This window comes from Anolis carolinensis, chromosome 4, assembly GCF_035594765.1.
Source record: "Anolis carolinensis isolate JA03-04 chromosome 4, rAnoCar3.1.pri, whole genome shotgun sequence".
NCBI classification, from domain to species: domain Eukaryota; kingdom Metazoa; phylum Chordata; class Lepidosauria; order Squamata; family Dactyloidae; genus Anolis; species Anolis carolinensis.
This window is the reverse complement of record NC_085844.1, coordinates 163817262-163841978: the sequence shown is the minus strand read 5'-3', so window position 1 is coordinate 163841978 and position 24717 is coordinate 163817262. Positions and strand designations below refer to the sequence as shown.

Here is a 24717-nt window from a genome sequence, read left to right as displayed (position 1 = left end):
AATTAGTTTGGGGGTCAAATTTTGCCCAACTTGATTTGTAAATACATATGCATGTGTTGCACCTATGATAACCTTTAATGTACACAGGCAGAGCCATAAATATTACTCAACCATTCAAGATGATGCCATTTCTCTTTTAGTTATGGAACTCAACCAAAAACAACCACAGTAAGGTTATGAACTCCATGCCTCGGTTCAACATTAATGTCAGTACTAATGATATTTTGATATCGATATTCCAGGAAATGTAAAATTACTGCATATCTTTTTAAAGACTTATGAATGACAGTGGGCAAAGAGAAGGCAACAATCACAATATATACAGTTTCCAGATTTGATTGTAGATGTTTTATTATTCTACATAAAGTCTTCATGTGGCTTTTGCAATCCTCATAGTTTACTGGATGATTTTGGGAAGGTTCCAGTAACATAATCATCCTCTGGATTTTGAAAAGAAATGTGTGGCAGCTGTTGGACAGGCCTCATGATTATTATTTCCATAATTATAAAGGAGTGTTATTTCTGAAATAGGTAGATAGGCTTATTTCACTTGTCTGGAACTGTACTGGAGCAAAGTGACAGGTGTGTATACTACTCCCAGGAAGGAAAAGAAAGAAGGGGGCAGATCCCCAGCCAGCACCAATCTCAAGCAATTTTTTTAAAAAGAAGTTACTAAATAATCATAATAATAATAATAATGGGAAAGAGAAATTGCAAGCAATGTAAGAACTTGAGAGGACATATGAACAAGCCGTTTCTTCTGCCAATACGTAAGACCGCAATGATGATACAGTGGGAATGTCCAATCTCAAAACATTCTAGAGAAACAGAACAAAAGTTAGTCATATAGCATATTTATTTATTTATTAGCGACATTTATATCCCGCCCTTCTCACCCCGAAGGGGACTCAGGGCAGTTTACAAGTACAGTAGAGTCTCACTTATCCAAGCCTCACTTATCCAAGCTTCTGGATTATCCAAGCCATTTTTGTAGTCAATATTTTCAATATATTGTGATATTTTGGTGCTAAATTCGTAAATACAGTAATTACAACATAACATTACTGCATATTGGACTACTTTTTCTGTCAAATTTGTTGTATAACATGATGTTTTGGTGCTTAATTTGTAAAATCATAACCTAATTTGATGTTCAATAGGCTTTTCCTTAATCCCTCCTTATTATCCAAGATATTCGCTTATCCAAACTTCTGCCGGCCCGTTTAGCTTGGATAAGTGAGACTCTACTGTATATATCCATACAATTTTATATTACAATATTATTAGTAATATTGCATGTAATATAATATACAATTATAATAGTGGACTATAGTTGGGACAAAATAACAGTTGGAAACGCAAGTGACTTCACGTGTTATTTTTTTCTTAATCCCCTGCTACCTTGGATTGAATTTGGATAGTAGGGTGTTACCTCATTTCAGAAGACTAGAATATCTAACTATGTGAGAGCTTAGGGGGAAAAAACAGCTGTGTGTCCCCTATCTAAAATGCTTGGGTTTTTTTTTGGGGGGGGGGAGTGGGGAAATATTTTGGAATACCTGTTTTTGCATATGCATACACGATGAAGTATCATCAAATTTGAAGGAAAAATGTATAACCATAATGTTGACAGCAATAAATCAGGCAAGACAATTGAGGCAAATACAGGGACCAATTTTCACTTCCATGACATATTTCTGTCCAAACAATAGGCAAAGAAATTCTTGGATTATACCTCTGGATTGTGTTGCTGGTTTTTTTGGGGATTTTTTGGGAGGGGGCGGTATTTGGAAGGTTGGTTCAATGCAAACCATCATTTCTGGAGATGTCCAGGAAGAGTGATTTGGTCTTCAGACCCAAAAGGCTAAAAGAGGGTGGGTGAGTTAAGATGTCTGAGATGGAAAACAAGCCTGGGGAAGGCCCTACATAAATAAATAAACAGTCTAAGAAAACAGATTGCCATTTCCCTACATCAATAAAGCCTCAGCAATATTAAAACATGAGAGCCTGTCAAAACTCTGGACAATGACTTGCAACTTGAGTTATGGTCGTGCTTCTTAAATCTAATGATTGTACAAATTAGTAATGAGGGAAAGTGCTTAAAATTTCCTGTTAACAGAATTCAGATATAGTGGGCCTTTCACACAGATGGCTGAATCCATGGATGCAAAATCCATGTATATGGAAGGCTGACTGTACAGAATTTAGATTTTCTTTACAAAGCACGTCAGAGGTTTTTGGCAGCAAAATGTCTGTTTTGGAAGATCATATCAGTGCAATAGGTCCATACAAACAGTATATTTACAAACAGTAAATATATTATACAAACAGTAGATTTACTCTGTGGCAACCACAATATGATTCTATAATTCTATAATAATAATAATAATAATAATAATAATAATAATAATAATAATAATAACTACTACTACTACTACTTTATATACCGCCCTATCTCCCGGGTGGGACTCAGGGCGATTTCCAATCATAAAAACAACACATACATTACATAGCAAATAACACATTATTAAGCAAAGTAAAACAATACAATTATATAGCAATAAATAACACTTACACAACCTGATCAAGGGGACAGGAACCATAAACCCAATATATTAAAATGTATCATTTTAGGCTAGATCAATCTTGTGCAATATATTCAGGCCTACAATAGCATTGAGATTTGCGACATGTGGATCACTTGCTCAACAACTTCCTCATACCATTTTGGAGGACAAGGTAGAGCCATGGGAAAGTTAGAAATGGTCGCTCCAAAACAGGTCCTGCAGAATCTCTTGATCCCTGTAAATTGCCCTAAAAACTTTGCCTGGCTCAGAAAAATACAGCATGCCTATACACATTGAGTCTCCCCAGTATATTGGGATCAATCCTTCATAAAGGTGTGGAAACTGCTGTTTTAATCCAGGGCCAGAGAATATTCTGCAGGAGCATGGAGCTGCTGTACTGCAAAAGCTGAAGAGGTCTGACCCCATAAGCTGTCTTGATGGAAAACATATATAAACTGCTCTGAGCTCATCAAAGGAAATTAGTGTGCAAATGTGTTAGATAAAGATATACGTAAGGTCATGATCTAATCAAGTCAAGTTGAACGTATTTATATTGTTAAGGATTAAGTAATGCTTAACTCTCTTGATTGAAATTCGTGTGACATAATTTCATTAATTCTACCTGGATCATGTCCTACTTTCCAGCTCTATAGACATGAATACCAAACAAATTACAGTGAATATAAAACACCATTTGAGATACATGATAGCAGTGGGCCTGTCATTTCAAGAGAAAAGGTCATACATAGACACACACATCATACTTGGCTACAGCAAACCCTCGGGCAATAGTCTATGAGTTCCTGATCATTAAATACACACATGCTCACCTTCATTCGAAATCTTCATCTTCTTAGTCAGATGATCCAGTGGGGTTTTGGTCTTGCTCTTCTTCAGATTGTTGCATGTTCCAATGGATGATTTTTGTCACTGCCACATTTTCTGCTGGAGACTCTTCCTGTCCGCTTGTTCTTTTTTCACTTCCATTGTTTTCCGCCAAAGGGTTTCCCTCCTCAGTCTCCCCTGTTATACTTTTGTCAGCTTTGTCATTCTCAGCATGTAACTGTTCTTTTGCTACTACAACTGAAACAAAATCCTCCTTTTCCGGATCTTCTTGAGTTGACATTTCCTCTGCTAAACCTTTCTCCTGAGATTCTTCTTCCTTATTTTCCTCATCCTCATTAATCCGTGATACTTCAGTTATCAATTGCTGTATCCCTATTAAGAGAGCTTGCTCCACATCTGCTAGAGTTATCATTTCCTCTCCTGGCATCTGTTCTTCTGTGCTTGATTCCTCATCTTCATTCACCTCTTCCTCTGTCTCTTCTTCAGTCTGCACTTCTGAATAAACTGTTTTTTGCCCTGCTGCAGTCTCCTCAGGTGTTTCTTCCACTTCACTTTCAGGGCAGCTTTCATTTTCCATTCTCATCTTTCTGTTCAATCCTAGCACTGTTACTTTTTGTGATGATGGTTTAGGTATGTAATTTGCTTTGGCTTCTGCATCTTCTCTCATGTTCACTACATTTTGCCACCTCATGAAGGTCATCTTAGAAACTTGTTCTCCTTCAGATTCTGTCACCAGAGACATGACTTCACCTTCTGTTTCTGAGTCTTCACTCTTCATCTCCCATTTAACTTTCAGCAAACGTTTTGTCTCTTCATCTTCCACTTCCTCCTCAGCTTCTGCTTCTCTTTTTACTCTTTCAGTATCTACCTTTTCTTTCTCTGTTCCTTTTGTTTTTGTATAGTCAGCCTCTGTCTCCCCTTTCACCACCTTTCTTTTTGTCACAACCTCTTCTGAATCAGCCATTTCTTGTGCTTCTCTCTCCCTTTCTATTTTACCAGTCACCAAGCCTATACCTTCTGGGATGCTTTCAGTAAAAGGCTCTTGTTTCCTTTGTGCTGAATCTTCTGCTGTAAATATGCTTTTAGTCTTATCCTTTTCTGGAGATGCTTTTTCTAAATCTTTTGTCCACATGAATGCAGCTGCCACAGTTACCTCTTCCGTATAAATTTCCTCTCCCACTTTTTCATGCCTGGTGGTGAACTCTATTGCCTTTGAGTCTGATTCTCCCAATTTGAGTTTCATATATTTTTTCTTTTCCATGTATTCATCATCCATCAAACCACTGGCTGTCAAACTTTCATGTTCCACAGAGCTTGCTCTTTCTACACCCTCTGTTTTATGTTTCAGCTCTTGCAAAGTTGGATGTCCCTCAGATTCAGCTTCTTTCATATCTTTCTGTGCTTCCTCCTCAAATTCTGTCCCAAGAGCTTCACCTGTCTCGATAGTTCCTTTCAAAATCTTCTTTGCCTTGTGTCCTTCCTCCTTCATACTTTTCCTTCTTGTTAATTCTTCGATGTCTTCTTCTCCCTCTGTGCCTTTTCCAATACCTATTAATTCCTTGGTGAGGTTAGGATCCTTCACTCCTTCTCTGCCTAACTGAGATTTACCTGAAATTACATCTCCATCAAAAGTTTCATGTTCTGCTGCCATTACCTCAATCTTCTTAACTTTTCTTTCTCCTTTGATCTTCCTGTCAGATGTATTTCCTTCCTCATCTGTTACTTCTTTCTCTATATCATCCAGATCTGATTCTAGTTCTTCCTCCACATCTGTCTCTCTGCTCACAGTCCGATCCTTTATTGCTTGTTTTGCTGTGTGAGCCACTGCTTTTTTGGCCAGGAATTCTTCTTCCAGAGTTGCTTCTTCAGGATATTCTTCCTCTACAAGCTCCTCTTCCTCAGGTGCTCTTTTCTTGAATACCATCTGTCTTTCTTGTTCCAGTTGCTCTGCAGCCTTCTTTGATTTGAGTGCTTTTGATTTTTTTGCCATGAAAATTCCACCTGTTGATATTAAAATAAACATATCATGAGTTATAATTGTGATAACCATATCAGTGTTTCATGTGTACTTTGTTATTCATTGTTATTAAAAGTGTCGTGATTTTTCACTGTTCTTATAAACAGGTTATTAGTATTAAATTGGACGTGTTTATTTTCTGGGCCTACAAGATCTATGTATTCTAAGTGAAGACAGATGAGCATGAGAAAACAATTATCTATTACGACCCGTGCCAACCTCCTCTGCAAGCGGCTTGGTGTTTCTTCCTATAGAAAGGAATTTTTGTAAGTATATCTTCCTACATAAACACAATAACGTTAGCAGAGTCTTTCTTTCTCAAAAGCATTGCCTATATCAAGATACTGCAATGAATTAGCCTTATGGTTGACACTGGAATACAAATAGCCAAAAACATACAGTGAAGTGTCAAGATATATAATAAATCCAGAGAACAGTCACAGAACGTTTAGACTGTATGTTAAATCAAACATATAAGACTGCCACATACACACAAAGCAACAGCAATAATAATACTGTATCCTAACATTCAGCAATTAAAAGCTATCACAAGAACATAAAACCATTATTATAGTACAAAACAGTCGTGATTCTGGTAGCTTTTAACAGGTGTGTAAGGGAGAAGGAATAGCATGATTTGAGCATTGAGGCCCCTTCTACACTGCTATATAATCCACATTATCAAAGCAGATAATCCACATTATCTGCTTTGAACTGGATTATATCAATCTACACGGCCATATAATCCAGTTCAAAGCAGATAATCTGGATTTTATATGGCAGTGTAGAAGGGCCATACATATGGTAGTTACCTTCTCCCAGAACTTGAAATTAACTAGCCCATTAGTTTGTTAAATTATTAATTCAGCTGTTTCTAAATAATAATAATAATAATAATAATAATAATACTTTATTTTTCTATCCCGCCTCCATCTACCTGAAGGGACTTGGGGCAGCTAACATAACCTTGTCTAATTCATTTGATTCTGTAATAATCACTGAAGGTTAAAACATGACTGAGTGCATTAGGTTGTTAGAAATCATTAGCACTCAGATTCAGTTAAACAATAAGGTCTGCTTTCTCAGTATAAGAAGACTGGGATTGGAAAGAACTGATCACTTGATCCAGGACTTTCTGAATCAAGTGACAGAAGAGACAACAATCAAAGAATGTCAAAATTGGAGGCCAAAGCCCTATAGCAGACAAAGTCCTTTCAGAATATCAAGCTGCCTGGGGCACATCTATACTGACCATGCTGTTTTAAACCATATTGAATAAAGTGACAGTTGCTGTACAGTTGATTACATAAGAAATCCTGGAACCGGTTTGAGGCCTGGATGATGATTACACAAACCACAGAGTAATGATACGCATTAAGGACTTTCTTTCATGAACTTTCAGAGGAGTTTGTTACTTGGCCTCCAATCGAACTGCATTCAATGATCAGCATGGCTGGGGCCATACTATCCCTACACCCCCATTTCTATTACTACTACACGTGATCACTCATGGCCGAGTATGATTTGCTTTCAAGAGTAGAGTCTTGGCGGTTGGACCATAAGTGATTGTGGAAATTTATTCTGGATCCATATGGTCTTTTCACAATGAGGCCATAGATTTCCACATGGAGGGCGCACCATTTATCTATTCCTCTTCAAAATCCATAGCACTGTTGGTAACAGCTGACCTCCAGTTAAGAGTGCTAAGGCCAGGGCTTCCCAGTTCTTGGTGTTTATTCCACATTTTTTAAGATTAGCTTTAACATCATCTATAAATCTCTTTTGCTGTCTATCAACATTCCATTTCCCATTCTTGAGCTGAGAAAAAAATAGTTGCTTTAGGAGACAGTGATTGGGCATTCGGACAACATGGTCAGTCTAGAAAGGTTGATAGCAGAATATCATTGCTTCAATGCTGGTGGTCTTTGTGTCTTCCAGAAGGCTGACATTTGTCCACCTGTCTTTCCAAGAGTTTTGCAGGATTTTTTGAAGGCAACACTGATGGAATTGTTCCAGAAGTTGAGAGTGATGTCATGTTTTGTAGGCATACAATAGAGACAATAAGGAAGGACAATAAGTAGATTTATAAATAAGCATCTTGATATCTCTACAAATGTTCCAATCCTCAAACACTCTTTGCTTCATTAAAAAAATACTGTGCTCACAGAGCTCAGACTTTTGTGACGAGGTGGCTGCCTAGGTAGCAGAAATGGTCAACAATTTCTAACATTACACAGTTAAGCTTTATTTCTGGCATTACAAAATGATTGGTTGGTGCCTGCTGGTAAAGCACATTAGTTTTCTCAATGTTCAGTGAGAGACTGGAGCCCCGGTGGCGAAGTGGGTTAAAGTGCTGAGCTGCTGAACTTGCAGACCGAAAGGTCTCAGGTTCAAACCGCGGGAGTGGCATGAGCACCCGCTGTTAGCTCCAGCTTCTGCCAACCTAGCAGTTCAAAAACATGCAAATGTGAGTAGATCAATAGGTACCGCTCCGGCGGGAAGGTAACGGTGCTCCATGCAGTCATGCCGGCCACATGACCTTGGAGGTGTCTATGGACAATGCCGGCTCTTCGGCTTAGAAATGGAGATGAGCACCAACCCCCAGAGTCAGACATGACTGGACTTAACATCAGGGGAAAACCTTTACCTCAGTGAGAGACTAATCTTTTCATATGGTTACATGAAGATATTTAAATTGGCTTGTAAGTCTTCCTCTGAATGAGCACAAACTACATTATTAGCAGCTTATTGGAGTTCTATAACAGAAGCTTATTTATTTATTTATTTATTTATTTATTTATTTATTTATTTATTTATTTGCATTCTTTCTATCCCACCTGCCTCTACTCCTAGGGGGAGTCATGACGGCTTACGAACGGCACTTATGCAGTGCCTTGGACATAGAACATACACAAGAAGTAAAATGGATTAAAATTAATACATACAAAATGGCATAAATTAAAAAACATTACAATGTTAAAACACATAATCCAAAATACAAGGCCGTTAAAGTTGTTGCACCACATTATTTTTCAAAGGCCTCCTCCCAAAATTGGTGTTATCTTACATTTTGATATCAGGCTGTTGCAGTTAAACTTGCTATCCATCCAATATTTGATTTCCACACCTCTGGGAAGCTTCCCATCAACAAGGTGTAGATGGAAAATAAAGATAGGGCAATAACACATCTCTGTTTGACACCTGATACGACCTTAAATGGGTAACTTTGGAAGCCATTGCTGTCCAAGACTGTTGCCATCATATCATCATGGGGGAGCCACAGGATATTCACAAATTTATCAGGGCATCTAATTTTCAGGAAGTTGATCTAGAGAGCATTATGATTCACTCTGTGGAAGCCTTTGCAAGGCTGATGAATGCTATGTATAAATGTTGATTTTATTTCCTGCATTTTTCATGGGCTGTTGTGCAGTGAAAATCATATCCACAGTTCCTTTGGAGGGATGGAAACCATCCTAGGATTCAGTGAAAATGCCTTTTGAGATAGATAAAAAGCATTTGTAAGGATTCTTTAGAGGATTTTTCTGGCAGAGGTTAAAAGGGAGATACCTCGATAGCTTCCACAATCTGTTCTTTCTTCCTTTTTGAAAAGGGTGGTAGTAATGATGTCTTTGAAGTCTGCTGGGATCTTCTTGGTCATACTATCCACCTTCTATAAAGATTTTATCAGGGATCCTTCAGGTACACTGGCTTTATTTTTAGTGGGTTGATGACTTTGCTGACTTTCTCCAAACTAGGCAATGATGACCCTCAACTCCACATAAAATCTTAATTTTTTGAAATATTGAGTGGGGTAAACTGTGGGTTTTCTCAGTTACTTCTCTTCCTTTGTTAATTATAGCATGAACTCGTATCTATTAAATATAATTGTATCATGTACACTTACTTATAACATCATTTAGGATAACCTCAAATTAATCCCTTTTTAAAACTTATTTTGCTCATATAGTGTTATGTACTTAAATAATGAAAACTTTCCTTTTATTTCGCCATCTCCTTCTCTCTTGGTTTCTTCCATCTTCTCTCTTCAATTCCTATTACCTTTTGGCCTACCCCTCATTTTACTGTAGTTAAAGCAAGATGAGGGCAGAAGAAAGTGGAATTGTTAGTTACAATATCATTTAAACTAAAGAGGCCATAGATTGGATTTAGAATCCCTGGCTCCTGTGTGCAAAATATATGCTCTATCACTGTTTTTTTCTATATTTATTTGTTTGTTTGTTTATTTTGCAGACCACATTTCTTGATAGTGAGGAGGAGGTAAGTATACTATGTTTTAGTAACACAGAAAAATGTTCAACGCATGCTCAGAGGCTCTCAAAGCCTTTCAGATCATCTACTTTTGATCCACTGACTGATCTATGTGACTAGCTAATTATTGTTGCACTTGTGGTGGATCCGTATCATCTAACTCAAACACATCATTTCTTATTAACCTTTAAGAAATGTTCATGATGGTGAAGATGGAAAGAAAAGAGAGATGCCAATGAATGTCAAGCTTAATTGAAATGGATGGAAGATGAGATCTTATCTTTTAGGACAATCTTTCTTAATCTCACAGTTATATGTAACTATCATCATTCTCAGACAACAGTTGTGTTATTGACCTTGCAGTTCATGTAGGGAACTTGATGTACATTGAAGGAAGGCAACTTTAGAGGACAAAAATAGCCCCTTTTAATAAGCCAAATTGTTCATACAGTCAGCAGTGATACCTTCCAGGCCATTCAAATCGGGATTTTAATATTATTGTTTATATTGACTTTTATGACTGTTTTTAATCATGTTGAAGTTTTACTGCTCGGTTTAATGTTTTATCTGATTTGTGCTGTCGTGTCTGGGCATGGCCCCATGTAAGCCGCCCCGAGTCCCTCCGGGGAGATGGGGCGGGATATAAGAATAAAATAATAATAATAATTATTATTATTATTATTATTATTATTCTCAATTACAGGGATTATCTCAAACTTGTTAATGTGGGATTTGTGTATTAGTAGTGTTTAAATGAAATTTGTGTCTTGCCTGTATTGCATACTGATTGCATCATCCAGAGTGTACTATAGTCTGAAAAGAGTTAATTACTAAGAAGCTGTGATGACCTTGATGTGTGGCTGGAATCAGGGAGTGTCCAGACACAAGTGTGTTCATTGCTGATTGCATCAGTTCTGAGTTGAGTCGAGTGCTGTCTGCCTAGGTGTAGAGTCAAGTCCTGTGTTCGTCCATTGTCTGCAAGTTGTTTGTCTTGATTATTACTGCTTACAGTAAAACTTTGTATATAGTTTTACTAACGTCTTGGGTGTCACTTCGTTCTGCATTCCACTGATTCCATCCAACTGCTGCTGTGCTGCAAATTACTCTAACATTTGGTTATGGGCACAGATCCCAGTATCCTAGACTGGCCCTGATTCCGGACTGGACTGGAGTTTGGAGTGGAAAAAGTTGGAGCTGCGAGTGTGACCAGAGACAAGACCCGCTGTTTTGGTGAGCCGGCTTGAGTGTGAATTTGGTGTGTCTTCGGTGGAAGATTGATTCCAGTAGAAGTAGAGCTGCAAGCGGGGCGTGCTGGAACCTGACTGATTGATGGCCAGAAGTGAGAAGTGTGGAGCCATAAGTCTTGAAGCTTGAAGGGGAGACTGCCAGACGCTGCTGAAAGTGTGGAACCATCAGTGGCTGGGCTGAAACTCGAGAGTAAGGGTCTCCAGAAGGTGAGATAATAGCTTCCTCAAACTCATTGACAATGATTGAGAAGTTAAATGATCATAACTACAAAGAATGGTCTGTGTATATGCAGCATTTGCTTGTGAGAGAAGGGCTGCAGAAGACAATCTTAGGAACAGAAACAGACAGAGAGAAAAATGAGAGAGGGATGGCGAATTTGATCTTAAGTATAATGCCAGATCAATTAGTGCATGTACAACATCTTCAAACTGCCGTAGAAGTGTGGGAAGCTCTCAGGAATGTGCATCAGAGAGAAAGCACACTAGGCAAGATGATCTGGACAAAGAGGCTGTACAGAGCAAAGCTGAATGAAGGCGGAGATGTGAGACAGCATGTGAAAAAGATAAAGGAGTTGTTTCACGAATGCCAAGCCAGAGGTGTTCAAATAAACAAAGAGCATCAAGCATACATCATGATGTCTAGCCTGACTAGTGACTGGGACCATCTGCTGTATTCATTGCAAGCCGTGCCGTCACAAGATCTGAGTTTGGGTCTGGTGTGTGCGAGAGTGCTTGAGGAAGAAGATCGGCGTTTCTTCGAGAAGGAGTCGGCTGAAGGTTGCATGAGTGAGGGGGAGTCGTTCCAAATGGAGCCGAAGGAGAAGGAGCCCGTGTCTGCAGATGTGCATGTGTCAGCTGTGAGAAAGTGTTTCATTTGCAACAAGCCAGGGCATCTAGCCAGGGATTGCCGAAGCAAGAGTCAACAGGCCAGAGGATGAGGACGTCGTTCCAGGGGCTTCAACAGGAGCAGAGGTGATTCTAACAATTTCTCTGGGCCTACAGTGATGATGGCTGTGATGCCTCATGGGCCCTGTAGTCCTGTTCCTAGTACTATTGTGGCCGATGAAGATGAAAACATGGGGTTTTCGCCGGTGCAACAAGAGCCGGAGTCTCTTCACCTGCCGGATGTTGATGTTTGCCCTCAAGAATTCAGTAAAACAGGCCTTGGGCAGAACTCCCCTCAGTTTCCCAGGAAGGAATCTTATTCTAGAGACAGAGGAGTTAGAGAGGCCCAACGGAGGAGTTTACGGATCGCTGCCAAACAACAGGCTGATTAGGCCTGCTTCCCTTGGGAAATTCTAAGGAGTCTTGCATCTGGAGTTGGGTTTCGCTTCTTGTTCTCTAGGGAAAGAGATTTGTTGGCGGGAAAACAAGACCCAATATAGGTGTTTGGCACGGGAGATTCTTTGCAGAGTCAATTGATCAGCTTCAGGAGAGAGATCGTGTGTGGACTTCGTAACCCCAGTTCCTTGCTTCCCGGATCAAGCTTTCAAGCCTTTGCCTTGCCTTGCTGTTTAACCACGGACCCTGCTCCACGCTCCAAGTTTTGCCTTGTTTCTAGTCACGGACCTAGCCAAGAACCAAGTTTATTTCCAGTCTTGTTGTCAAGCTTCATTGGACTCTAAGACTCTGACATTTCCCCACACTATTGCTTGGCAAAAGTGTGTGTTTCGGTACAGTAAAACTTTGTATATAGTTTTACTAATGTCTTGGGTGTCACTTCGTTCTGCGTTCCACTGATTCCATCCAGCTGCTGCTGCGCTGCAAATTACTCTAACAAAACTAACTGTTTTTCAGTTTTGTACAGAGTTGACTAGAGTTAAGCAACTATTTACCATAAATTATTTCAGATATCAATGCCAATGAATTTATTTCCCAATTGCTAATATTTAAAATAATTTAATTAATTTGCGAACATAAAGTTCTAAATTCTGCTTTCTTCAAAAACTAGGAAGACTTAAAGTATTTGGTTTTCACACATGTACCTCATGGAGTTTGAAAGCTATTTTTAAGAAGAATGAATATAGAAACATGTTAAAGCAGTGGCCAGATGGTGCTCTGAGACTCAAGTTCTGTCCTATCACTACACATTTACATTAGTTGGAAACGTAAGTTTCTAAACCCATATTCAAATATAGGTAATGTATTCACTGGGATGACATCTGTATAGAATTGGATTTCTCTGTGAAATCTGAAATCTCATGTTAATCCTAATTCTCACTAAAGATTTCCTCTTACAAAACATAAGGTCGCGTTATACAGTCTTGCCTCACATATTCCATATTGCTCTGCAAAAACTTGATAGCTCTTCTTCAACTAAACTTAAGTGCAATTGGTAGTGCAAGTTTGCCTTTTTCATATCAACTTCAGGGAAAGCTCCATTGAATTCAAAAGGGCTTACTCCCCAAAAAGTGAGTAGGCAATTGTAATAAATAATTTTCTATACTTGAATTGTTTCTCTTAGTATAAGATACTCTGCATGAATTCCATTTCCTCATTATTAGTTAGATTTAATAAGCTGTATTCCATTTTTTTTTTAAAAAATGGAATTATACTAGTCTATAAGAAGCCATTCTTCTGATTCATGTGCATGGAAATTTAAACACTCTCTAGCAAAAATTGTAAGTGCCAAAGTCCTGAGGGCATATCTCTGTGCCTTTATGTTTGACACTCAATGAACAATGTAATCAAACCAGACAAATCTTGGAATCAAAAAATACATCTGCAGAGTATACAGCAAAAGAAAATTGTTATAATTCAGCCAGAAGAACAAGAGAGAAGAAAACCAGCACTTACAAAGAACACCACCATTGTTACTATTAGCCTTTGACCAGAAACTGGCCACTTGGAGTACCTCTGATCTTGCTGTAAGAAGGTCCTCCATTGTGGCAGGGCTCAGATTGTATTGTAATAGTTGGTCTGTGGTTTGTTCTTCTCCACACTCATATGCCATGGACTTCACTTTGAAACCCCATTTCTTAAGGATAGCTTTGCATCTCGTGGTGCCGGTGTGCAGTCTGTTCGGCTCCTTCCAAGTCGCCCAGTCTTCTGTGTGCCCAGGGGGGAGTTTCTCATCCAGCATCAGCCACTGATTGAGGTTCCGGGTTCAAGCCTGCCACTTTTGGACTCTCACTCACTGAGGTGTTCCAGTGAGTATCTGTAGATCTTAGAAAGCCATTTCTTGATTTAAGGCATTGGCTTGCTGGCTGATATCCGAACAGAAGATGGGCCAGAGATGTCAATGCCTTGGTCCTTTCATTACTGGCTGCTACTTTCCGATAGATGTCAGCTGCTGCAATACCAGCCAAACAGTATAATTTCTCCAGCGGTGCAGGGTGTAGACATCCTGTGATAATGCGGCATGTCTCATTAAGAGCCACATCCAAGAACATTTAGTATAATGTGGTGTTAACTTTGTGGTGTTTTTATACATTAAACCTAAAGTCTCAATTCGCTTCTGAAACAATAAATAAAAACTATTAGCCTGGTGACAAAACTTATTTGTAGAAGTTGTAAAATCTGTAGAGTATTGTGTGAAGTAGAGAAACTATCTCACCACTTAATATCAGGTCAACCTTATCACACAGATACCTACTAATCATGTCAGAAAAGGCTTTAAATTGGGTTAGAAAAGGAGGAATTAAGGCTAAAACAAGATATTATGGACAATATGTGGTTAGGACCGACCCAGACCTCCCCATAATATCTAGAAAAATATATGACGGGCAACAAATACACTGTGGGACAATGGGCCCAATAACAATACCCTTATCCTAGAAGCTGCACTGATGCCAGTGTTGATGTGTTTCTAGAACTCTTGCTCCCTATACCATCCTTAAAGCATTCTGAAACAGAGAGTAGCCATTGTTAGGGAAAGAAAAAGTCACAAGCCACTGGCTAGAATAATGTTTGCTATACACAGTGATATGTAATCTCATGTATAAGTCTAGAAACTTTCATCAAAAATCAATCCGAAAAATCTGCATCGACTTATCCATATATCAATGTGGGTCTTTATTATTATTATTATTATTATTATTATTATTATTATTATTATTATTATTATTATTTGAAAAAAGAAATAATCCCTTTCTCTGAGCAGAGTGGCAAAGGCAAGAACTTAGTCCATACCCAGAAAACCTAAAAGAAGGACTGACCCCATCTACTTTTTCTGCCATGGTGTCACTTCTAGCCTTTTTGAATGCCTAGGCAGGGAAATGGCAGTGGTGACTCGGGATGGCTGACCCTTCTCTCTTGTGATTCTCTCTCTTTGCAGAATGCTCTTCAAAATCCATAATTTTTCCACAAAACCTGCTCTCAACTTATACATGAGTACATACAATACTTAAGTTCACTCAAAGAAAAAGTAAGTAATGGCAAACCAACACAACAAGCAGTTTGGTCAACTTCTAAAGATCTCCTCCTTCCATGTATTGCTTCAGACACTACTGGGCTTTGGTCTAGAGAAGTGGTGGGCATCTGTGGAAGACATGGGGTGGCACTAGACCTCCTGGATTCTTTCGAAAGATCACCCCACCTCCAAACCTGCTCATGACCCCCAAAACCAAAGTGCTCCCAAATGCCCCCTAGGGCACAGCTTCTTAAACTGTGGGTCCCAACCTGAAAAGTTCAAAGTTAGAGTCACAAAAAAACTGGCAACAGTAAACAGACTGGTTGTTTTAGACATTTACATAAATCTGTTAGCAACAATGTGCAGTGAACTCTGCACAAAATGTTTCAGCTATATTTCATAAATGGCTTGATTTTTATACCTAATCTATATATCTGGGGTTGCATAAAAAAATTCTCGGATAGAAAGGGGTCGCAACTGGAAAAAGTTTAAGAAGCCATGATCTAGAATACACATTGGAAGCATGTTTGGGGAAGGGGTTTCTTTGACTTCTAGAATACTTTTTTTGTTTATTTTTTTAAGTTTGAAAATTTTATTTTTTACCCCAGGGAAGGGATATAGGTGGTTCCAAACATGGTGAAAATGCTCTCCACATCTCCTAGAGATCATTTTCGGACTTTTCATAGCACAAATATTTTGATCCCTTGAGGTCCCTGAAGACCACAAAGACACTCCAAAGGAGCCACACAATTTAAAATGTAAATTTGAAAACACTGGTCTTAAGGAACTTTACTCAAGCACAATTCTGCCTGTGGCAGAATGCAACAGCAGGAAAAGGTAAGTGTAAAAACAGAAAGCTTTAAGACTGACCAGTATCTCAGTGGGAAGTAACAGTTACAGCAGTTTCACATTTTATCCATTGAGTTTACCTTCATGTTTATCTTGAGTAGCAGTTGCACCATCCTCCTCATCCTCTGTACTGGAATCACTAGGTTCAGGCTCAGAACTCAAAAGCTGGTCATGTTCAATGGCCTCCGCTATTTTCTCTTTAACCGATTTGCATTCTTCAAAAAAATAACACAACAATTGCAAAACAGGGAGCAAAGAGAGAAAAATTGGGAAAAGTTCTGAGCATCAGCTTGGCTTATAAAATTACTCTACTAGCAGTTACAAGTGCAAATTTTTAATTCAGCAGCCTTCACCAAGAGGATGCATTAAACGCAGCAAAACAAAGCAAGTAGCAATCCACCTTTACAAAAAGCACATTTCAGGCAGCAGAATTTCCAACCTGCGAAAGGAAAGGCAATCCAACAAACCAGCACTCATTTTGTAAAATAACCACTGAGCCAAAAGGAGACCTTTGTTCGGAAATATGTTTAATTTGCAAAGAATCAAAATAATCATACAATAGAAAATCTGTTATTCTGCTTCAGATAAATGCAGGACATATTGGAATGCTAAGCTACCAAACACAATGCCAATGATTCTGTCAACCCCCTTAGTTAAACAGTTTACAAGCTCCATCTCATTTTGATGCATGGGCAGATCTGAATGCAAATCCCCATGCATTCAACACATGCATATTTGATATTCTTAAATGAATGAGGAATAATATCATGTATTTTGCTACATTTCCCCTGAATTCTTATTAGGCCCAGGATATAATTTAAAGCTGTGCTAATATTTCCATTGTAGCCTCAATCTTTATGTAATAAGGTTATTTACATTTCACTTTGCTTAACAGAGTATGTATTATTAATGTTGCATTCCTATCAACTAAGCAGCCACTATTCCCCAAACAAAAGCAGATATTTCTTCTTCTTCTGTCCAAAGTGACATTTAAAAAAGAAATTACTGTGCAGAAATTGTAAACTTCACTAGCATTTATATTTTTGCAAAGAAAGAAAAACCTGGAGGGCTTTGTTTAGATATAGGCAATTGATTAATGTATTCCTGGAAGTGAGTCTTCCCCAACCTTTCTTTCCTAGAAGGATGCTTTTATTTAATCTCTGCAAAGGGTACAAGCATACACCTACTGCCGCTAATCCATGCAAATTGCACCATCATATCCCAGATGTACTCAGATGTTGATGCAAATCTGAAACATAATGGCAATTGCACCCACAACAGCTACATGTGTAGAAGACCATATCTGTAGCTGATTCTCTTTCAATGAAGCAGCCTGCTTGGAAGTAATCCCTACTGAGCTTCTTGAGGTTCGGTTTTTATGCTTGTCTGTGTGTCTTCAAGTAGCCTGTCAATTTATAACAACAACCTTGTCCATTTTGCAGGGTTTTCTTCAGCACGGATTACTCAGAGGTGGTTTTGCCAATTCCTTCCTCTGAAATATAGCCTACAGCACCTGGCATTCGTTGGTGGTCCCCCCGTCCCCATATTTCTAAGATCAGACCGATTAGGCCACTGTTGGCTTTTAAGGCAATAGTTTTCTCATTGGGCAATTCGTCTCTTTGAGAGAGAAAAACTGAGATGACAACTTTATTTTTGTTATGTAGGGTTCTTTTGCATGTCTGTTCTCTATGTCTTTCATATGTCTCTGTTCCTTTCCCTTCACAATCTGTCTTTCATTTATTAGTTTTAATTATTTAGCTACTTTGGATATTTACAGACAGTGGCTTATTTTCCCAAGGAAAAGAACCTAAACCAAATTGTTCAGAGTGTTCCTCCCTCCAGCCATCATTAAAACTGGCTCTATAAACACACACACAGTCCAATTGCTTAATCTACACGTAATGTACTATTAGCACAGTTGACTGATGCCAAACATCCACTATGCAAAACTATGCATTAAAATGTTAATCTTAAGTGCTCCTGCTTCTCTTAACTATATTTCAGGGACAAATCCTATTTTGTCTCCCACTAGATTTGCCGTCATGCAAGACTCAAAATTACTTTTTAAAAATAATAATAATAATAATAATAATAATAATAATAATAATAATAATAATTCAGCTACCACCCAAGATTTACTGCCTCCCACTAGAGCAAAAGAATCAGAAAATATACTATGCTAAATGTGTTAATTCAAATCCAATACAATCAAACAACTGTTTAATTACTTTGTTTGGAAATCTGAGCTAAACAGAAATTATGATATGCTTTTGAAATAAAAATCTGTAAAAGGCCGTTAACTCAATGCACATGATTACTTCATGCTTCCATTTTGTATTAGAGTATTTAAGCCTATGCATGTATTTGTTAAGTCGTTAACGTCATTCTTCAATAGCACTTAAATATTCATCTCATCTAACAGTCTAATTGGAAAAGTTGCTCACATTGAAAACCTAGCATAAGGATGAAGGAAAAGATTTCAAAAAACTAAACACTTATAAATAATTCAGCATAATCATCCAAAACTGCACCACCACCTTCATTTTTCTTCCCACGTTTTATACATAACAAATTGTAAGGCAATGAAAAGTGAGCCAAAACCATGATGTCTGCAAACAATTCCAATTTGTATAGCATTCCACTCATGCCAAACTATTCCATCCAACAACACAGAGCAATATAAAAGAAACTATCCACCAAGCAAGAACAGAAGATGTGTCACTGCCAGAAGAATACATACAAAAATACAAATCAGAAAAATGACTATGACTTTTGGCTCTCTTTCATGTCTACATCACCATGGATATCACACTGATTAATATTAATTGAATCACTAATTGGATGATTTGACTATGATCTAGGTTTAAAAATTTAATACAAGCATGAATTCTTTTATTTGCTGGCAAAGCATTTGGTTCATGAAATAAGAATCACTTGTGTAAAGTTGTCCATTTCATGATCCATAGAAACAACATAAATATCAGATTGAGATAGGCTCAGTAACAGGTTCTATGCTTCATTTAGAAAATGCTTCAAGTCCCGTCTCCAGCATATCTAGCTTTAAAACAAAAATCAAATATGAGATGCTGGAAAACAAGAAGCAGGAAATGGTGAGTGAGTCTGCTCCAGTATAAAGCAGCTTCCTACAGTCCTAACCTTGTTTTTGAAGAGATTTAAAGACAGAGATTTAGCTATCATTATGAAAAATGTTTCAACAAAACATCTAGCATCTCACTATTCGTTGTCCCAAATTATAAAAATACAAAATCATATGTTTTAAGCATCTGACTGACTCTGAGCCTATAAGAAGTATACACTACTTTAAGACCTATTCTTCAGGTTTAACACTGTTGTTCTTCAGGATTTCTCTGTATTTGCAACAGTCTTTGGAGGTAGTAACTATCAAGTCTTGGGTGTACTGCTTGGCCCAGGATCCTTTTCACTTAGTTGTCAATCTGCTAATGAAATCAATTCAGCTATCACAAAATGTTCCAAGAATGATAGTGGTGGAGACAAAGAAAGACCCACCAAAGTCTCACAGGTTAAATTTTGTACAACACCATCACAGTATCTGAAATAATAAGATGACCTGGATATTTAAGACACAATGCTGCCAGTTATCTGACACACAGTGAAGTAGAAAAGTCACACCTCTAATAGCCTAACATAGAACAGGAGCAGTCAATTTGAATGTCACATCAAGAAACACCACAGAAAAAGAATTCTTCACTTCAAAACAGGTAACACAACACACTCTTAACCAAAGGGTCCCTAACATTTCCAACTGCAGACCATACTACTTACCACCTTCTTCATCTTCTGATGGAACTAAGCTACTGAGCTTTTCTTCTGGAGAGCTGTGCCTGAAATGCATTGTTATATCCTCCTCCATGCCTTCCTTCATGTTCATGTCTACCAGTCCTTTCATCTTCCCCTTCTCATAGGTAGTACTCATGTCCTGGAGACTTGTCTCCATCTTATCTTCATCTGAAATGCCTGACATGCGTTTGGTTCTTGTGTGTTCTACTTCACCCATTGTCTCTTCTTCCTCTATATCCATTTCTTGGCTTTCAGATCTTTGGGACTTCGCCATCTCACTTTCGTATTCAGAATGTATATCCACATTGTCTTGTTCTTCAACTTGTTTTCTGGTTTCAGAGTCAGAGATGTTTTCGTTGCTATACAGTATACTGCTAGAGGGAGATGCAAGCTTCTTGCCTACAAATAATAAACACATTTCATTATAAATACTAGGTCATTCAGTTTTTGTTAATGCCTGCTAGTAACTGTTACAAATGGACACACATTCCAAGCATCTAGTTATTTGGAACTCATTATTTCCCAATAACTAAGATGTATATTATATTAAAGATGTAACTTAAGGAGGGATCACTACATCTATGGTATAAGTGCAATGTACAGTTACAGAGCTGTGGTCTCACTAAACAGTGAAAGAGGAATAGCAATTTGTTTCAAAGTCTCATGCTACTGGATAAAAAAAAACATTCAGCTTCTTTTTTTAAACTATAATTTCTTTAAAATGTAACTATGTAAGCTCTGAGTCATGTGCTCCACTGTTTGACAGATCAGGTTGAGGGGAAAACACCATAAAACCGAGAATAACAATTGCTGCCCCTTTACAGAACTGTAGTATGCTGTCAGGGTGAACAGAGAATCCTTCTGTTAATTGGTAAACATACCCTCATGTGTGTCACAGATAAAAACTGGGACACGTGTATCCAATCTACATCAGAAGATGGTCAAGATGGCACACATTATAAGGAGGACCACACAAGCTAGAAGGCACTACAGCAATTTGCTTTTTCCTGAGCCTACTGGGAAGCTTCTCTCCCCTGTGGAGTCAAACCAGGCCACTTCAACAATGCCCTATATCCCAGGATCTGATTCCAAATTATCTGTTTTAAACTGGATTATATGCATCTCCACTGTCAGATAATATGGGATAAACAGATATTCTGGGATCAGATCATGGGATATAGTGGCAGTGTGGAAGGGGTCTGAGTGAACACTACTTTTTCACTTTGAACTCAATTTGCAGCAGCTGGAATAAACTGAGGGAGAAGCAGGAAGAGGAGAAAGAAACTTGGACATGTTGGAGGGTATGAGGAAAGTATTCAGTTATACATCTGTAAAATTACAAATTCAATCTTAGGTGTATACTATGAATAAAAAGACCTGCAACAACATAGCTAAGAATGTACTGCCTGGAATCTGCTGTCAGAGAAGTATCAAGATAGATGGCCCAATTAATAGGACTCAATATAAAGTAGCTTCTAACATTCTCTAGACAGTTTTATACCATGAGACAGGCATGTACTTATACAACTCTGGTGAACCAGAAAGCTCCATCAACCTATCAATGCCACAGCATACCACCAAGTCACAGGAAATGTTGCACTAAAGCAACAAATACAGAGCTATTGGTGGGGGCTATGCACTCTGGAGATGACTCTTCTTCTGACACCAATGTGCACATGCAGCAGAGGTTATCTCCCATTGCTTGTCATCACTTTTGTTTGGCACCATTAGAGTCTGATCCAAATCAAGAATTTCAAGCCCACGCTGTAGTACTAGGTACCTTCAGATGACTTGTCAACAGAGAGGCGATGAATTCTCAGAAATGTTTGCTATTTCCTTCCTCTAAATCTAATTTGCAGCACCATTTATCATTTCCAAGTACAAGTTAAGTATCCCTTATCTGGAAATACAAAATACTCCAAAGTCCAAAATTATCCTCATGAGTGGCTGAGGTAGTTACACCTTTGCTTTCTACTGGTGCACACAAAATGTGCTCTATGCACAAAATTCTTTAGAATATTGTGTAACATAGCCTTCAGGCTATGTATGTGAGGTATATGAAACATCAATAAATGTTGTGCTTAGACTTGAGTCCCATCTCTAAGATATCTTGCTATGTACATATATGCAAATCCAGATATTCCAAAATCCAGGAAAAATATCCAAAATACAAAACACTTCTGGTCCCAAGCATTTCAGATAAGGATTACTGAACTTGTAACTAACCAGGCTGACCTTGCTTAGCATCCAAGATCAAACAAGTTCTGGTGCCTTCAGGTCATTTAGCTTTAAGACTTAGGTGTAAATATCTTCTCCGTGTCACAAGAATATCAAAATAGTTACAATACTTTCAAACTGAACTTGAAATTTAATATTCATTTAATATCTGCATGGAGGAACAACTGAAGAGGGTGATAACTGAATGTAACTTACTGCCTTGGAGTTAGAGGTATATGTCTCACTTAAATTTAGGGCCATGAATCTACTTCAATACCCTAGCTCACAAAAAGCCCATCACATTTGTGACAAGGATAACTATGCTAGGATTTCCCCCTTCATATACTACAGGAGCCAGAACAGCAAGCATGTTCATGGAATAACTGATATATGAAAAAGAGCGGAGACACACTGGAGTTTATCTTCAAGCTCCAAGGTCATTTATCTGGCTCCCACCCTAGATTTTAAACTAGGGTCCCCCTAAGTTTGAAACAACATGAAGGCCCACAACAACAACAATCCTAATTAACTTGACTATCTCATCAGCAAAAAGCAGGCCCACGCTTCCCACTGAAATACTGGTAAGTTTATGTTGGTTAAAATTGTTCTTCATTTTAAATATTGTATTGTTCTTTCTTTTCTTTTTTTGCACTACAAATAAGATATGTGTGAAATGCATAAGAATTCATTTATGTTTTCTTTAAAGTATAGTCCAGTTAGGGTATAGGAGTGACCCAAAAAGTGGAAGACAATAGTAACATGTGGTCTCTGGGTTTTACGTTGCTCAGTCCTACTTTAGGCTATAGCAGTGTTTCCCAAATTGTGCTCCTCCAAGTGTTTTGGACTTCAGCTCCCAGAAATCCAAGCCAGCTTGTCAGCTGTTAGGAATTGTGGGAGTTGAAGTCCCAAACACCTGGAGGATCACAGTTTGAAAACCATATCTGTCACACAAATAAGTATCTTTAACCATACTTTCTGGTGCACTATAGGAAAAGGCAGCCCAGAATGTATAATTAAAGATACTTATTGGTGTGACATATAAATTTCTAAAATTGGTGAAATATGTCTGCTCAGATAAAGTTATATTAAGTTGAATTGGTCTTAGTCCCAGGTAGTGGATAAAGAATAGCAGCTCAAAGTGTTACAGAGGAGCAACTTTCAGTTGATTTGATTGGTCAAGCAATGCCTACTCAAAGCATCTACTCAAAACCTAAAAATCCTTAAACTAAGAACTGGCTCATTAATGTAAAAAAATGCTGCTGTGAGTAATAACAACAGATATACCAAGCCATGTTTTGCCTTGCTTTGCTTTCCCCCACTGCCCTCTCCTCTCACCCAGACATCTGTTTTTGGCCTCTTAAATCCTCTGCTCCAGATTCAATTTCGACTAACCACTCTCTCACTATCAAACAACCAAGAACAGATCAGACACAAGGTCTAAGGCTTATACTGTCTGTTCTAAGAAAGTCACCCAATTCCAGAAGAAACTCAAGCTAGGATTCAAACTAAAGACTCCACACAAAATCCTTGTGAAAAATGCTACAGCTTCTTTAATTTTAATTGCCATAAATCCTTGAGAAACAATGTTCATTCATTAGCAAATGCCTAACATTTAAAATGAACAAGAGAATCCATCAAAAATCTGTTATAGACAAAATTAAAATCAATATTGTAACATATTTCATTCATGTGACTTGAATGAAATGCAGTACTGATTCTGAGCACCTTTCATGTCTTGCTAGCTGCTGATGATAATTAGCTGTAATTTCTGCTAATATTTTAAATTATTCTTTCCATCTGTGCTGATATAAATGTTCTGCGAGGCATATACAATTTTGTGCTGGGAAAAATTAAGGCAAAGATGTTTCACCGAGCTAAAATTGTATGGTTTTATTTATCCTCTCAATTCCACCTCTGCTAGGCAAAATGTTTTACTTTTACTGTTACAAAAATTATTGCAATCTGAATGTTAGGAGGAACGATATTCTACCTTTCTCCGGGGCTTAAGAACATAGATTCAATTAAGAAACCAAGGAGAATCTATCCCAAAACCCATGAAAATTTAAGTAAAGACATTTTGTGTCCAAATTCAGCATACTTGCCGTATTACTCAAATCGAAAGCTCACCTTTTTTGGCTAAATTACTTAGCCAAAAGTGAGCTGCACATCGTAATCAATGGTGCATTAGAATCATGCACATAAACCTGCCTCCATCCCTCCATCAGGCCCAGGCTAGCGAACTCACCAGCCTCAGCCTGACAGAGGGACATGGCTTTGCAACTGGCCTCATTCGGAAGGCCTTCAAAACCTACTCTATTTTGAAGGCCTCAGGAATGAGGCCTCAGTTAGGAAGCTGCCACCTGTTCATTGGACTGAGGCTGTCAAGTTTAATGGAGGGGCATGGCTTTCCCTTGCCTGTCCAGCATTCTGAGGCAGGCAGAGGAATGGTGGATGGGCAAGGAGAAGCCACACATTACATTTAACATTTTTTTTCAATACACACCTTTGAAATTGAGGTGTGCATTACAACCG

At 38.3% G+C, this 24717-nt stretch overlaps 1 protein-coding gene across 5 annotated transcripts in view; it reads right to left on the bottom strand.

Annotated features, from left to right (window-relative positions):
• Nucleotides 1–320: 320 nt before the first annotated feature.
• The window catches only part of erich3 (glutamate rich 3), an 89019-nt gene continuing 64622 nt past the window's right edge, over nt 321–24717 (bottom strand). For all 5 annotated transcript variants that reach the window (XM_008114095.3, XM_008114096.2, XM_062978149.1 and 2 more), the window contains 4 exons: nt 19954–20367; nt 16230–16364; nt 3398–5414; nt 321–818 (listed from right to left, as the gene is read on the bottom strand). In XM_008114095.3, coding sequence (XP_008112302.2) covers nt 3421–5414; nt 16230–16364; nt 19954–20367 — 2543 coding nt within the window. In that variant the 3' untranslated portion in view covers nt 321–818; nt 3398–3420. The remainder of the gene's footprint in view (nt 819–3397; nt 5415–16229; nt 16365–19953; nt 20368–24717) is intronic.